This window comes from Acanthopagrus latus, chromosome 23 (assembly GCF_904848185.1).
Source record: "Acanthopagrus latus isolate v.2019 chromosome 23, fAcaLat1.1, whole genome shotgun sequence".
NCBI lineage: Eukaryota > Metazoa > Chordata > Actinopteri > Spariformes > Sparidae > Acanthopagrus > Acanthopagrus latus.
The window spans coordinates 5,873,807-5,891,532 of record NC_051061.1 but is presented as its reverse complement, the minus strand read 5'-3'; the positions used below and the strand labels follow the sequence as shown (position 1 = coordinate 5,891,532).

The 17,726-nt window shown below is 42.0% G+C and overlaps 1 protein-coding gene across 4 annotated transcripts in view; it reads left to right on the top strand.

The window, feature by feature from the left end:
• LOC119014808 (myosin-10-like) overlaps positions 1-17,726 on the top strand; it is a 52,544-nt gene that overhangs the window by 15,399 nt on the left and 19,419 nt on the right. For 2 of the 4 annotated variants that reach the window (XM_037090284.1, XM_037090287.1), the window contains 4 exons: positions 11,341-11,368; positions 13,589-13,691; positions 14,577-14,606; positions 16,959-17,051. In XM_037090284.1, coding sequence (XP_036946179.1) covers positions 11,341-11,368; positions 13,589-13,691; positions 14,577-14,606; positions 16,959-17,051 — 254 coding nt within the window. The remainder of the gene's footprint in view (positions 1-11,340; positions 11,369-13,588; positions 13,692-14,576; positions 14,607-16,958; positions 17,052-17,726) is intronic. The other 2 variants (XM_037090285.1, XM_037090288.1) reach the window with 1 other exon arrangement.

Sequence of the window (17,726 nt, the reverse complement as noted above, 5' to 3'; positions counted from 1 at the left end):
TGGGGCTACAGAGCTTAGCACTGCGATATTAGAGGTGCCAGCATAAACACACAGCACACGAAAACAGCCTTGTCCTGCTGGATTATGGCAGGCCTAGCCATCACAAAGAACCACTGTGGGCCAAACAAGCCACCCGACGGCTGCCATCTGCAATCGATTACCTTGCCAAAATACTCATATCTGCCGCAACTGCTTTCTCTCCCCTTTCATTGGCCTTAAGGCAACACCCAACAGCACAAGGCTAATTTTATACTCTTGGAAAGCGTGCTGTTGTGCGTCAACAAAACTGCTTATATGTAAGACTTGCAGTGCAAAGTGCTACTCAAGATATCCACTGTCTTAGTGGATAACCCCCGCCAAGAGAAGTGTGTAAAATGTATTGTTGGCCTTCGAGCAGCAGTAGTGATAATGTGTATTAGATTTCCATGGGACGCTTAAGAGGTAATCCATGTTGACAGTGTAAGACGTGGACAATAGATGGACATGATGAGGTGTGACAGCAGCAGGCGAGCTGGGAGCTTTCCATGATGCTTCATAGGAGCTGTTTCCAAACAGATGTGATGACAAAGTAGAAAAACAGAGTGGAGTTCTGCTACTCTCTCCTCGTGTAGTGCTTTCATTGCATTTTTACAGTAACACCTAAACTCTGCCAAAAGGAAGAGGTCTTCCTGCTGTTTTGGGCCACACATGGGCACGCTTTGTGGATCACAGCATATAAGACATGGTGCTGTAGTAAAATATTGCCTCTGCTCAAGTGTGGGAAGGGAGACAACGTAATTCGATTTGTGACAAAATACAGAATTTCAATTTGGATCACTGGCTGGAAAAGAAGAGCTGTGAGGAAATAAGATTAACATAGCCCACAGAGAAAGTAGTGGCATTGTAAAAGCATCATCACAAGATAAATCAAGCATAAAGCCTACAAATCATACTTTCCAGACACGAGAGAACCGAATTGGTTGATAAAGGACCCCAGCAAAAATCACATCAGTAACGTCACTGCAGTATTTTTTTATTGCATATTGTTCAGCTGTAAACAAAGTGGAATTCAGAATCACTCTGTTCAATATGCTTTTCTGTCATGTAACTTTGATACATTAGATAATGAGCATAAAATAGTGTTGATTTAGACTAGTTATTGGTTATGAGTTTATGACTGGAATGTAATTAGAATTTGCATAGCTAGGCTAACCAACAACAGTCTGAATCGTGACAGAGTATATTAAAAGCAGAGGACAGACTCCGCACCCTGTCACTATTGTGGGGAATGACAACATGAGTACGTCTCTGTGTTTTTGTGTTTGCTATTTTGAAGCTGTTGGTACTTTGTCTGGCATCATGACCGCTGTGCTCAGTGAACCAAAAGGCACAGTACACCTCACTGTTGCCATGTGTCACTCTTCCCCATGTACTACACTTTCACTTATGCATGCTGCTATTCGTCTAAAGCAGGCACAAGCTACAGGTAGTACAGCCTCTCAAGCTGCATGAAACTGTCTCACTCCCCCCCTCACCAGATGTTACAGTCCCACTCACTGACTCCCGACAGGGAATTTGAGTCATGGATACCAGTTCCATTGCGCTACTCATATGTTGTCTCTTTGCTTTGCTGCCATTTAGCTGGCACATATCTTAAGGCCAACAGACATAAAGTATGGTTATTGCAGGGGAATAGACATATTGGATTTCAAAGACTCTTCTTATTACTCCAAGAATGTTTTCCACGCCAGTCCAGCACCTCTCCATGAAAAACACGTGGAACCTGGTCCACCACACTCCTCTCTCTATCGCTTTCTCTTTAGTTTCGCTCTATCTGTCTTGATACCCCTCTTTTCCCCTCGCAAGATTTTTTCATTTCACCCCTGCGTCAGAAACATTTGAAAAATGTGCTTTGTGGGACTTGAAAAGGGAAAGACTCCAAAAGCCTGTCTGAATGCTCTCTGTGGAGCTCAGCTCAGACAGTATAACACAAGCCTTACGAGCCAAAAACAAGCCCACAGGACATGTGGTGGAGGAGCTGAGTGTAACAAGCAAGAGACTCTACCAGCCATATGTGTTCAACACTTTTCTTAAGTATACTGTTTAATCTATTACATTCCATTTCTCTTACCGAAGTTAGCCATCATCAACTCGCAATTTAAACTAAGTACTTGAAACAGAACATATTGAAACTAATAGGTTTTTTAATCGTCGTACGCTTGTGATAAAATTCTGTTTTGTCTCGTAACTCCTGTCCCCAGTCTTTTTTTGTCTGCGTACAATTAAGGGAATAGTTGAACATTTTCAAGGGAACAGAGATAATACTTGTGTCATGTACAACATGTGTGTAACATATCAGCTCAAGTATGGCTGTGCAGCCAGTTAGCACAAAGACTACCAGCACTTCTAGTGCTCAGTGATCAGCATGGTATCTGTTGTTTGTATTGTCCATAAACTCCAGTATGATGAAAAAAATTCACAAATTTACGAGGTGTTTCTGTTTCTCGGCCGGGAGCAGTTGCCATGCAACCAACTAAGGCCTCCAGGAAAGTTTCTGCAACCAGCCAAAAAATAGTCTAGGACATAACCCCCCTTAAATCCCCCACTGTCATGATCTGTCTTATCATATATTTAACAGACAAAAATGAAAGATATTGATTTTCTCCACTGACTCAAAAAGTGAATTACTGTATCAAAAGATTGTATAATCTCCAAAGCGTTTCCTTTGAAGTGGCCCCGAACCTAACCATCTAATGAAGACAGAGAGACACTGCTAACCCATGGAGCCCTCACTGTATATCAAATTAATGCATCTGTTTGCAAGTGCACCAGTATGTGTGTATGGACTTAATTTTCATGAAGATTCAAAGCCAGTGATGGCACAGACAAGATTCTTTAGTTGAGTCAGTTTTTCTTGGCTTCAAACAGAGTGAAGTGGGAGTGCTCAAGTGTTTTATTAGGATCAGGTGATGCAGTATTTGCTATGAAATCGCTGTGTTTCTGCAGTTTTTTTTCTCTTTTTACTACAAAACATTGCAAATTTTTTTTTTATTGCTATTAAGGCAGAGGATCTAATGGGTTACATTAAATGAACATTTTGCTACTAATAATTGTGTCCAGTACTGTTGTTGTTAAGCATTAATGAGCCATACATCACCACTGTAGTCTGTATGTAAACGCTAATCTCCCACCTCGCTGTAATCCTTTAGTTGTTATCAAAATGGAGGTTTACACTTTTAAACCAAAGCTGAGGAGTGTTGACCCGAATTAAACAGCTTAACATGCTTCAAGTGAGAGAACTCAAGGTGTAAATGATGACAATAGCTTCCTCTCCGCCTTTGCATGTGTGTGTCTTTAATGTCTCTCTACCCTCACACACTCACTCAGGTGCTCCCTCACACACTGCTGTCATTTCCGCAAGGGTGGTGACATTCACTAACCCACGATGACAATCTATTTCTGTCTGTGATCTCAGCTGCCAACTGTAATCACTATCTGGACACTGAATCAGAAGTACCGAAACACACTTAGGATTTCATCTGCAAGTATGTCAGCGGGCGACATGATGGTATTTATAGCTTCTTCTGACTCCCATTTGCCATTGTGAACTTTCCCTCTGCTATCATTATTTTCCCTTGACCATTCCCCTATCTGGCCCCTTCCCACCACACCCTTTTTGCCTCTTCTCACCAGCCTGTGAAGTATTCGCTTGTGCCAGATGCGCAGGGGAACATCCTGTGACTGGCAGTGGGATCAAGTACGATCTCCACCCGTTTGTTCATTTGCTGATGGCGTAAAAATGACGCGACCCCCCTGTATAGTCTGCTTCTGACCTATCAGACTGATTTGCGGCTCATGAGGAAACAAACATGGTAATAACCATAAAAACAGACATACCCCAATTAACTTGCCCCTTAATATCACCTCTGTTGCACCATCAGCTTGCTGAAAACAACGCCTGCTCCACACCCAAGAGGCCCCAGTGCTTGTAGGGAGGGAAACCATGGGCATCAGAATTCCAGGACACACACACACACACACACACACACACACACACACACACACACACACACACACACACACACAGATTGGTACAAGCAAATGGCCAGTCAGCTCAGGGGGGCTGTCTGCCCTTCTGTTCGTAGGCTCATGAATGCCTATGAATGCCTCACTGGCAGCTGGTTCAACAGCATTACAGTGAATAAAGCAGCAGTTGAGCTGTTAAGTCACTCAGTGGTTACAACCATGTGCTGTATGTACAGACATTGTACTGAATCAAAAGAGCATGATCTGTGAACCAAAATGTTAGTTTGTTTTCCTCAGCTGATATCATGAATTATTTAAACTGCTGACTTTGGTACAAGTTGCTACAGATGTCATTTCTGTACTTATTAGAGGATCATGTGACTGCTGTAATGAGAGATTTTACAACTCTTTTATTTGTCATCTTTTAGCCTTACATGTAAAACATGCTCTGTGGTGGTAAAAGATGTGGAAGTTGAGTAAGCAGGGTGGCGTTATCGAAGATGCTATTGAGGTGTGTTATGAGAAATGTTAGTGCCATCTTTTGCATCTTAGCATAAAACAAAACAAAAGTGCTTACTAAGTGTTGTGTCGGGAGGGCCTGGTAGAGCAGGGGCCATAGCCGGTGCTCAGCTGATGAGGGCCGGCTAGCTCCGGAGGAGAGAGTCAGGGTCAGAGCCCAACCTTCTGGAGTAGTACACAGTCATAGTCACATCAGATTCTGCTCTGACCCAGAGGATTTATCCTCACTAGAACTCAGAGATTACTATTAAACTTTTGGGATTAAAAAGTGGATTTATCCTCACTACTGTTAATCAACCTGACTGAAGCAACAATCCACAGAGGTGACCTACAGTGTCAGGTGTTTATATTCTGTAATGTCGCCTATTAGTTTTATTCACATTAAACTTTAACAGACTCCCTTCCTCACGCTATACCAGATAGCGACAGGCTACCAAGTGAAATGCATTGTCATCTTAAATAAACTTGGAAAATTGTAAGGAAACAACTCAATAAAATATACAACAAAGGTTTAGTTGATTATGGACATTTTAATGCAGGCTTCTTAAAAATCATTAGCAATACAAAAGCAGGACGCCTTCACATTGAGACTTGTTTTAATTGCTTTACCCTAAAGATGTCCTCCAAGTTTGTAAATTGGTCATTCATAGACGCCAAGTACTGTATGTCCAAATTAAATGTATCCTGTGATCATTCAGGGTAACTTACTGTCTGCTTGTAGCCAGGTTTCTCCTTTGCTCTGTTCCACACAGTAGATGACATGAGTGTGATGACATCAGTATAACCTTAATCACTTTCTGAGGATTTATATTGCTTCAAAGTATGTTTATCTCATCAAAACTTCAGTTGGAGGATGTAGCCTATAACTCAACTTCAGCTCTCTACTTAATGGTGTTTAATTTGTGTCATCATTATTGTCCGGAAGCTTGGAAGTGACAGTTAAACACTGCAGGTACCCGCAGACCAGGACACTTCCCAGATCACGCTGACTGTTTGCTACTTCCACTGTCTGGGAATGTGAATGAGCTCTGTCTCACTGATACACACACACACAGACACACACACACACACACACACACACACACACACACACACACACTTAAGGCTTTGTTCCTATGGTTTTAAGAAGCTATGGACTGTGTTCTGTCTTTGCTTTAGGCCTTTATGAGTAAGCAGGCTGCCATTTTTATATTACTTCTGCACTAATACAATCACCATATTCTGCTGGGACGGGGGAGCTGTGTGTGCACGACTGTGTGTGTTTGTGTGCAGATCTCACCACATTTAAAAGCACTTTATGAGAGAGCAGCTCACTGGCAATCACTCAGGATTTCTTACGTGTGTGAAGTGGTTCCCATGGCACTAGAAGTTTCACTGTGTGCAGTTGCATTTTACGACTCCTTTTATGAAGCAAATTGTGAGAGCTTGCGCTGTGGTGTGGAAAAAATGTGTTACATCCAGTTTGCAAAGACCCTCAAAAGGTTGAAAATCACATTTTCAAGCCAACTTCCATTTTTGCTGTTGTAGCTGCTTGTTCCTAATCAGTAAGTTATGTGATATTGCTCCTTTAATTGGCAAGAAAACTGGTATCATTTCTTACTGTAAGTTAACTCTGCCAGTGTTTTCACAGGATTAATGAGAATACGTGAATTCAGTCGTGGATTGTTTGACAGCTAACTGATTCACATGCGCAGAGCTACAATTAAAGCAGTTCGCAATAATTTGGGGGGCAATTTGTGGGTTCGACTTTTTTTCTCAAGCTGCATTGAACTGGAGCCACATCGCTGAGGACCATTGACAAATGGACATAATTATGATCCTCGTGCTAAGAATGTGCGTGAACACCAAGGTTTGGTTTGAGCGCTGTGTGTGGAGAATGTTTTAGGTGGTCATGGTCAGGAGTCCTCCAAACTTTCCTGTTTGGAGCTGAGATGAGAAGTTTTGTTCCGCACTCATACGCTTGCTCATTAAAAACAGACAGACAAAACAATATAAGTAATATGAAACATAAGTTTCAAAGGCATACCGTAGCGATACAAGACCACCACACATTGTTTCCATTGAACAAAAATAGTGTGTAATGCTGGCCCATTTTGCGATTTTGGATAGCCTGCCATCATTCCACAAGCACCAGTGGCCAGACATCTAACACAACAGCGTCATTTATTAGTTTTTTAGTCCTTTCCTCTGCTCAGAAGACCTTGTTCGGTCCCTATTCTTCTTTTAGTTTGCTGTTAACTACTGCTTGGCTCTTTTTTAAATCTCCTGTTTGCAGGTCGCACAACATCGTAAAAACACCCTTGTTTTAATTGTGCCATTTTGGTAGCTCATTCTTTTATGAATCGATTCGGCATTGTTACTACAGCCGCTGCTGAGGCAGGGTCTTTGTACCTTTAACACAGTGCAGTGGTGAGGAATAACAGTGTAACATATCCACCTTGAACAGGTTGTGTTAAAGGGGCTATAGATTATTCAACATGTTTCCCCACCTTCCTGTATATTGTCCTAATCTCTTGGCCTTTCTTGTGTTTTATGTAGTAAGAACAAGGAGCTCCATATAAGGAACAGTTTACAGTAGATTACATTTATGGGTGTGAAAACAGAACAATAAACAGAGTTACAGGCGTACTGAGGCTGCATAAGGTTGAATGAGGTCGATAATAAGGGGTTATGATAACGATTGGGGCTTTTGTTGAGACGGAGGGAGAGGGGGGAACGCTCTGGAATGTGAGGAATGAGGGTTTGTTTAATCCTTGTGGGGGATAAATTATTAGCAGCAAAGGGAACCCTGCTGTGCAAGACAGGCCCGTCTCCTACCTACCATGGGAGTCTGAAGTGAGATCATGTGTATCGGTTTTCGTGCACACGAGACAGACACCGCACAGTTGTTTAAATTGATTGAAATGATAGGTGAAATTTACATCAACTACAGGAAATTGGTGTCACTGCGGAGCTGGAAATGACTGCTACACCAGTTGAAAGTGTTGTTTTAGCAGAACTGCTTGCTCTCAATCTCAAACATGGAGTAGAGGTGAAGCATTTCACCCTTCAGTGAACCGTGCTGTGACGCTGCTCCAATACTGATTGGCCTGAAAGCTGCCTTTTCCTGTGCTGTCATTTAGATTCACATTTAGCTCGTATCCAAACAGAGACTGAACTGTGGCCTAACCTTAAAGTTGATGAATGAATGGGCCAACTTAATTTCCATGTCTCGTTAACATTACCTAAATGACTGGCTGTGAGTTGTTGTGGTGGAAATAACAGAGCAGCTAAAACTTCTGATGAGGTGTTCAAATTAAAAACATCTGTTGATGTGGAAAAGTGATTTTGTCGTCAGTACTCTTTAGTGGTGTGAGTAATCTGGCTTTGCACCATTCATGGGCTGAAAAGGGGAAATGAGAGCAACAGAGGGAAAGAGGAAACACAAAGGGGGTAAAGATTTAGTGAGGCAGTAATGAGCTACTGGAAGGGAAGAGCACATGCAGTTTGATTGGTCCACCTACGCCAAGCCAGCATGGCATCCTGGGTAAATATGACCCAGCAGTTAGTTGCCGCGGTGATTGAGGAAGCAGCAGCTGCCAAGGTGGGAGCACGGACCAGATGGATGCACGCACACACCCACTGAAACAGCACAGGCCAAGTTAGACAATTCAAAGGGAATTTTCGGAAAAAGAACTGCAAAAGACGTAAAGGTTTAAAAATTAAAGTCTAAACAAAGAACACATCTTTATAATTACCAGGCTATCAAAGTTGAAATGATCTGAAAATCGACTCAGAACAATTACATTATTCAAGAATCTGTGCGCTCTACTTGATAAGTCAGTATGTGTTTGATGGAAGAGAACACTTTTACAAAACTTGCCACTGGTTCTGGTGAGTGGAGTCAGTATCGACTTTATGTTGTCTGACTTTACAGAACAATAAAATCTTAAAGTAGGTGGTAGATTAAAGATGTGATTGTCTGTTGTGCAGAAAGCCCCGGGAGGCTCAATATGAGGTTGATGAAAGATATAAAAAGGGAATCAGAAGTAAGCTGGATAAATAATAGATGTCTGATGGGCAGCAAATGAAGTGAGTGTGGCTCTGATGGATGTTCAAAGGTGTGTGTGTGTGTGTGTGTGTGTGTGTGTGTGTGTGTGTGTGTGTGTGTGTGTGTGTGTTTGCTGACCCTTTATCTTGATCAATCTTTTGTGAGATTCCTTTGAATGGCAAAGGGATTGAGTCTGAGTACGTGTTATTTATCCACATACACTCCCAAACATCCCAACCACTTTTCCATAGATCCATCTGTTTTTTCATCAGTGATCAGATCAGTCAGTGAGGATCAGCCAAGGTCACCTCATCTCCCACACTGACCAGAGATTTTGTTTATAATGATACACAGGAACATATAGAAATGTCTTATAGAGATATGGCACATTTTTCGGAATTTCCTTTTCTTTTGTTGCTCAGTTTTTGTCCATAGAGCCACTGTATCTGTTAGTGCTCATGCTGCTACAATTCCAGGCAAATGACTGCTGCCACTGCTGCCAGAGGGAAAAAACATTGTTCTTGTACACCAGAGGGAACGCTTATCTGTAACATGGTGTTTATTAAGGCACCAGAACAACAGTTGAGGTAATGGTATGGGCATTTTTGCAGTTGTGGGCAACTGTTGGACTCTTTGGAGGACCAAAGAGTCTGACAATTGTATCTGTAGATACAAAAGATTACAAGCAAGTGCTAATTTCATAGACATGAGGTCACACATGCACACTGGTTCTTCCTTTAATCATGCAAAGCTGTTCAGTGAGTGTGTATTTGGTTTTCATAGTCACGATAGCTTACACAGTGTTGCGTGCCTCAGTTCAGGGAGGCTGGAGATGTGATGTCTTGTGAAAATCAACGTTAGGTGCATCTGATTAGCGTCAGGTTTATGTAGATGTGGCTGTGAAACACGCACAGGAAGAGTAATCAAACTTTGACCCATGTCTCGAAGGCTACCTCATCATCGAGGGAGAGTGGGCCAGTTGAAGTGAGCAGCTCGTTCATCATTCCCACTGTCACAGTAACGTCCAACACAAGTGTGCATACATTTGCTGGCGCGTTCATTATTTTTATGATGAGAAAAAGCAGACTCTTGCTGGAAAGGGAAAAGAGCACCACTCTCAATGACGTGACATCTCCAGGTGCAAACACACACAGACACACACACACATACACACGTAGAGCCAAAATCCTTTGTCACCTGAGGGAGGTTTACGTTTTAGTGCAAGAACAAAAGGTCATACTTTGGTGAAAGATAACACCTTAAAGACTGTCTTAACTGTCTGCGAAAACTGACACACAACAGGCTGTGGGTGAATAGGTTATAAGAGGCAATTAACCCCAAAGTGGGTGGCTAATATTATCCATTAGAGGATCTGACTAATTATGGTCTTAAGCTGCACTGGCTAAAGAGAACAGCATCAGAGAATTTAGAACTATTCCTTTAGCAATGCAGCTCACAGATGTGTGAGATGGGAGTGTGTACGGGTGGCCCCATTCCTTTCACTTTTATTAAGTTTAGGAATTTGAAGTTGTTCCCAAATTTGTCTTTCTCAGGAAATGAAAAATCTCCTTACTTCCTGCAAGAACTGAGGGGCAGCGGGAGGACTCACAGTGTGACTAGCAAACCATGTATTACTTTACAATCATAATCAACCTTCTGTTGTCTCTGTTCCTCAATAAAGTCTTATGTGGGACCTGAAAGACCTGAATTTCATCTCAACATAAGGAGTTTGTTTTGGACACACAACCGTTTGCTCACCTAAGATGTTTTAGCCTCTGGCCTGTGTTTTCGACCCACAAGACCAGGTCATTTCAGCTATGTCATCTATCCACTGAAGGTTGCTGTGAGGTCAGGGTTCATTTTCCACACAGTACACAAGTAGACAGTTTTGGGATTTGGAGTCATGCCTGTAGGTTTCACACTGAGCAGCCACTACACTGCATGTGGTCTTTATCAGACAACTCTTGATATACGGAAGAACTGGGTTTAGTGAACAGTTTTGAATGTTTGTAGTTGTGGTTGGTTTCAGAATATGTGTTGATGATAAAAATAATAAAGCAGGTAGTTTCAACACAATACCATGAAATTAAATGTTGTATGATAATTAATAGTGTTAGTGCATTAAAACCTGCTACATTTAGCTCATCCATCTATATATCAGAGGAGCGTTCACAAGTGGGTATAATAAATTAGGGCAGTGCTCTGATGGTGACAGTTTCTGTTGGCTGATAACTAGTCGGTTCCCTCTTGGTTCTGATCTTTGTAGTATTTCTCAGCGCACCGCAGAGCCTTCAAAGTTGAGGGGTCACACACTTCAGTGAGCATAGCTAATCCTGTCATCTGGTCCTTGGTCTGAATTCCTCTGTGATGAAAGGTGTTAGAGCTTTGGTTACCAGTCTGGGTGTCAGTTTATTGCCATTACACAGCGTGGCACTGCAGGGCAGTCTGCATGAAGGAGGCTGAGGAATGGGCTGTTGGCTGTAAAATGTGCTCTTGACACACACACACACACACACACACACACACACGCTGGATTAATCAGAATCAGAATCAGAAAAATCAGAATCAGGATTAATGTGACTTTGGTGTCCATGGAGCAATATTTCAGTGTTTCCTGTTATTCTCTGAAGCATTCGATGTCGATTATGTTCACTTTACCACACTGTCTGATCTCTGGTTAAATTGCATTGCATTTGACCACATAAGGTAGTTTAAATGAAGGGTCATACCAAGGAAACGATAAAATGATGCTGACTGTGTTTTTTTGTCTTTTCTTTTTTCAACAGATCGTGAGGACCAATCAATCCTTTGCACGTAAGTACTGCAACTCTTCACTCTCTTATTAATCCTCCCCGTTTCCTCTGCTCTCCTGAGGTCATTTCTCTGCTGGTTCTGTTCATAAAGCAGCTTGATGGGCTGAAACACGAAACTGTGTAAAGATGATGATTATATTATATAGCTGCGAATTTATAGGGTTGTTTCATATGAAGGCAAGCTCTTTATGGCTTGTTTATATACACCATACAGTAAGGAAGAGGAAAATAAGCATAGTAATTGTATTGTGTCACATACAATGAGAGTAATTTATATGGATCATCACTTTTGAAGTGCTTGGTTGTTTTGTCGCTGTGAAGTACTGTAACCCTGAGTCAGTTGGCCAGCTCCCATCATCCTGCTGTTTTATTTTAAGACTGGTTTCAAATAGCTTTTTTTGCGGACGCAGGGTTGTGCAGCAGCTCTACCCAGTACTAAGGGAGTTATGAGTGTGGTTTGGTGCCCTGCCTTCATCCTCTTTGGCAGAGAGTAATTAAGTGCCACACTCTTTCAGTGTGGCTTGAGTTTACGCTGCCAGTGACTGGGCAGGAGTGGTTGCATAATCCATCCTAAATTCTCAAAACAACACCCCCTGTTGGTGACAGAGGTGACATATAAGCCGTGCTACCCCAAGATACCCATACCTGAGATGTATTGATTTTAGTATAAAAGACATCAGTTGGAAGTGTGCAATATTATTAATTGAATAAGAAATTGAGAAAGGCTTTTGCTGATCCACCAGCATACAGTAAAGGATCTTCAAAAGTATTCATAGGCCCATAAAAAAAGAATTAAAGACGTCACAGTATGAGGAAAAACAGACCCTCTCATTTCAATTTCCCAAAACAATCTGAACATAATGCTGAAAGTCAGAAAGAGGGAATTTTCAGACCTTGGGGTAAATACAGCTTCAAATGCAAGTCCTCCCTCCAAAGAAAATGAACTCTGGAGAAAACACTGATTTTGAAAAAAATCACAGGTTACCTCACTGTGTTGTGCAGGCCAACTCACAACCTGTGTTTATACAGGTCGGACTCTATTTAGTCTGCATAAACTTTGCAACAACCACTTTTAATCCAGTTAAAATGCCACAGCCCTATTTAGCATAGTGTAGAATTATAGAGGGTCTTGTGTTGTTATGTGGTTCAACTGTGATGTGTTATGAATAACATTAACAACAGTACTTTACTCAAATATGGTACTTATATGAATGATCCACACTTAATCTGTATAAAGTGTATTCAGAGGGTGAAGGAAGTCACTGCAGTCAGCTGTCACTGCCCAGGTCACACATGTCTATATGATGAACATCATACATAAACATCATAACATAAGGAACATAAGTTCAGGGAGCAGCTCGTGACACTGAGATCTTGTAAAATCTCACACTTGAGATTTAAAGATAAAATCAGATGGTTAGTTCCATGAGATGTATTACTCCTGTAAAGCTATGAAGACATCAAGCCAAACTGGCGTGTGTAACTCTATGACCTATATTGCAATGCTATGTATCCTGTGTTCGACAACTCGCCCACTGAATTCTAGTGCAACGGCTAAAACTACAGTTCTCTATGTGTATTGGAGCTAATAGTCAGCTAGACTAAAGCCACCGGTATGTAGCTCTATGTAGTGTTGCTGGCCTGGTTTCGGTTTTGGCTTTGGGTTTCTGGGCTCTGGGTCCTGACTGTGGGATGGGCTGCTTGTACACAGCTATCATTAGAGATGGCCCAAAAAGCCTGGAAACTTTGGAGACTGGCCCACCAAACCACAGGGTTCTCCAGTAAAACAGACTGACCGACGAACGGATGGATTTAGAAAACAGCAACAGATGAGCCTGACGGTCGTCCACGCTCTCCCTCTCCTCTCTTTTTTCATCTGTTCTTTCCTCTGGATACATCCATTCACTTGTGACCACCATAATGATGAGCTATAGTTCTTTCGGTTACGCTTTTACAGTGTTTTGTCTGTACATGGCTAAACCGTGGACAACTTACACATCACTTCCTGTAGTGTGGCTATGCCTCGAAACTAAAAGCCTGTAATTCATGAAAGCAAACAAAGGGTGTTGTAATTATTTGTTTCAAGAGATACGAGAGGGCGGAAACTAACATGAAAATAAAGTCTGTTTATTTCCTCTCAAACATTCTTAAGTCATTCACACTTTTGCTCCCTCCGGCTGCCCATGTTTATCCTCATGCTTTCTATCCCATATGATTTCAGAGGTGAATCAGGCGCTGGCAAGACCGAGAACACGAAGAAGGTCATCCAGTACCTGGCCCACGTTGCCTCCTCACACAAAGGACGCAAAGACCACAACATTCCTGTGAGAGCCCCACTGCCTACAGTTTTCCTCTCCTCTGCTCTGCTCTCAAAGACGTCACATTTGAACTCTCATTGCCGGCGGTCCATCATGTCACCTATTAGATTAAAAACTGAATGCCCACGTTGGCATAGTTCAATATTTTTGGAAACATGCTTTTTAAAAAATGTTCTAGCAGATAACTAACACTGGACAGTTTAGAAGACTGATTGCACTCTAGTATCGATCTGATGGACATAAGACCGGTAGCTGATTAGATTAGCTTAGCAAAAAGACTGCAAGTGGTGAGACTGGCTCTGACCAGCAGAACAAAAAAACACCTACCAACACTCATAAAGCTCAGTAATTAACACTTCATAACGTTATTTTTTATTCCTTACATGCAAGTAATTTTAGACCAATACCAGGAATACTTGGCAGATAAACTCCACAGAACAGCAAATTCTCATTTTTACACTTTGTCTTTTGCATGGATTGAGTAGACACAATATAATGTGTTAATTAGTGAGCCTTAAAGGTTCTCCCTGTTTCTAGACATTATGCTAAGATAAGATAAACTACAGATATGAGAGTGCTCTCAGTCATCTTATGTGTCTCCACCAGAAAGCATGTTTCCCAAAATGTCAAACCATTCAATCAATGACTTGTATTGTTATTATGTTCTAGTTCAAATTGAAGTTGCATAGTTATATTCAGCTGATAACCAGTTGTGTATTAATCCACAGCTAACCTAATAGATTTTAATATAGCTGGACTCCTGCTTCATGTCATCCAGTGCCATTCTGCCAGAGTGTCCCCGATGCCGGGCTAAGTGTGTACTGGTGTTCTGTATCCTGTGGCTTGCGCTTCGGGTTTTAACACTTACATTTGTTTATCCATAACAAACAGCCCGAATCTCCCAAAGCATTCAAGCTCCAGGCAAGTGTTTCTCCCGCTTTCTCAAAAAGAGTGTGTGGTCCGTTTTGATGTTTTGTGTGTGGAGTGCATGCCCCCATCTCTCAATCTCTGCCGCTTCCATAATGATGTTGACGGAATAATCTAAGCTTCTCTTTTTATGAGGTATTTGTTTGTGCTGGCTCAGTCTTCTCACATTATTATTTGAAGCCCAGTGAATCTGTCATTAAGCCCACAGGCTCATGATACTAAAACTCTGTGTTTTATCAGATGGTTCAGATTTATTAGAACAGTTAGGAATCGAGACGTCGATTAGAAACACATGTGAGTGAAATGCCAAAAAGTACAGGTCAAACCTGTCACTTAAAAGTGTTCATCGTCAGGCATTAACTGACTCTGGACAACCTGTCTGTGTAGGTTCATCTGCCCTCTGTTTCTGAGGTTTACATGGTGTGTAGGATGAGCACACATACTGTGAATCAGACCACAGCCACACTAAACATCTCCCCTCGAATGTTTTGCTCTAATATTCATCTTTAATATTTCATTAACGTAAATATGTGATACATGCCCAGGTGTAAAATGAAGATGCAAAGGACAGTGAAACATAATGATAGTTGATTGAATCATTCATGTATTCATGCATGTTTTCCATTGGTAATGCCCTCTAGATGCATGTGTGTATTTGGAAAAGCATTTCAGTTAATAATTCATTGGCCTATTCTTTAGTGATAATAATATTCCAGTAACCAACTGTGTGGCTCTCGCAGCCCCGTCAATAACTGAACTCAAGGGATGCTTTAATGAGAGTGTTGTAGCCTCACCTGGATTTTTAGATTTGAATCAATACTGTTTTGTCCCAAAAGTAACACAAATGAGACTCTGCTGACACGGTCCTGAATTTCCTCCCCAACTCCATCATCTCTCTCTCTCTCATGCGCTATAAAACTTGATATGCTCTGGCTCACCTCTACTCTGCTTGATTTACCCAGTAGCTATTTTTCTTTCTCCCCCAAACCAATACCTGATGTCTCCGTGTCCTCGGTAAATCCAATAGAAGCTGAGTCTTAACTGAAACCTTTAACCTGCAGCTCTGTGCACACACGATCCGGGTGAATGCCTGTTTGACATGCTGCGTTTCAGTAGCTGAGAGTGAGGAGCTGTAACCCACGGCCTCTGTGCTCCCCAGCCAGAGTACACCATTCGCGCTGACCTCCTTAATGCTGCTTCCCTTCTGCGTTGCATTACGGCTGCCTCTAAGCGCAGGCCAGAGGAATGTAGAACCAGGGATCGAGGGAGAGCGACGATACGGTGAAGGAAAGAGCGTTGGAAGGGGGTGAAAAGGGGGGGTGGAGATGAAGACGTGGGGAAGAGGGAAAGCAGACCAGAAGGGGCCAGATTTAATATTTCTCTCAGAGAGAAAAAAAGATGGATTAGAACCTCTGTTTCGTCTAAAGTTATACAGGGGTGTATGTGCTGGGTTTTGTAATATTCAGAGCATGAAACATCTTTCCTCTCTCTGTTTTGATCTTTCCTTGCTCTGTCTCTTCTACAGGCCGAACTATTTGAATTCTCTCTCTCTCTGCTTCTGTCAGTGTCTCGCCTCTCGCTTCCTGTATAACGACACATCTTTACGGCCATAGATTTGCCTTGATCGCCATTTCTGTCTGGCTTACAGCATCGGGCAGCGAGTCAGAGCTCACGCAAACCTTACACTGTTTCCCCCCGGGCAGTCAGAGTCCAGAGGAGTATCTGGAGTCAGATCAAGGCAGGATCTGATCTGCTGTAGGGACTATTTCTGTGCCGTCAGTGCCCTGGATAGAGTGTCATGAATAGAGGAACTGGAGGTTTCAGGGTCCTTAGGGGAATGTCCCAACCACCCGTAAACCCAGGTTTCAAGATTTGAAAAGAAGCCATCATTACCATCATCACAGCCATAGGAATGTGCAGGCCGGAAGAAGGCTCTCCCACCTCGAGCCAAAGTAATCACACACTATAGGGCATATGTCGAAGCACATTCGCTATATTGCCTTTGTGGTTTCACGAGTTCCGTCGAACTATTTGCTTGTCTTGGCACGTTGCCTTGTCGAGTTCCCCTGACAAAAATTACATTGTACTGCAATAGGCTAAAGTAATAGCCAACAGAGCCATGATGAACTGCTGACTGTCTGAAAGATCGGTTTCGCATTTTACCTTTGCTACATTTTTTTCTCACGCTGCTCTGTTGGGAACAATTGATTTAGCCTCATCAGCTTTTGTTTTGGCAGATACAAATAAAAATTGAATGAATAGTGGTAAAAGATTGTTATCTGGTACCAGTCGTTAGAAGTATTTTACAGCTAGCATGCTTCTTAACTTCTCTGTCTCTCTCCACAGGGTGAGTTGGAACGCCAGCTCCTGCAAGCCAACCCCATCCTCGAATCTTTTGGCAATGCCAAGACAGTGAAAAATGACAACTCATCCCGCTTTGTGAGTCACAGTTCCTGTTTAAATGATCATTCTCTTGATTTAAACCTACTGAGAGTGTGCTGAAAGGAAGCAGATTTACGTAAGCTTCAAATGAACCATGAGTGCAGTTTGCATTTGCCTTAACAGATATGTGCAAAGAAGTGAACACATGTTAAAGACCCTTAAAGGGAGATGTTTTTCCTCACTCTAGGTCTTAAATATAATCAGTCTATGGAAGGATTGGCATGGTTATCTATATAAAAGAGGTTATCAGATATATTATCAGGAGTTTCCCCATAGCTCTCATGTTTTAACTTTGAAATCTTCTTTTACCCATATTTTAACTTGAACTAACCTGATTTGCTATTATTTATTTAGGATGAATAACAAACTGCTAAATAGTATGCTAAAAGTCTCATGTCTTTGTGGTATATATGAAGTCACAGTCAACAACTTAGCTAGCTAGTTAGCTTCAACCAAGGGAATAACAGCAGAAAAAAATCCACCTACCGGCACCTCTCAGCTCACTGATTCACACAGGACTTTAGAAAGTTGCTGCTTACCACCAAGAGTTAGTCTGGTACGTACCTCCCTGTAAAACTAAAGTACCTCATTTTACGTAGGGTTTTGTACAGCTAGGCATAGATAGAGCATCTCAGTTACTGAGAAGTATAGGTGCTGGATTTTGTTACCTGT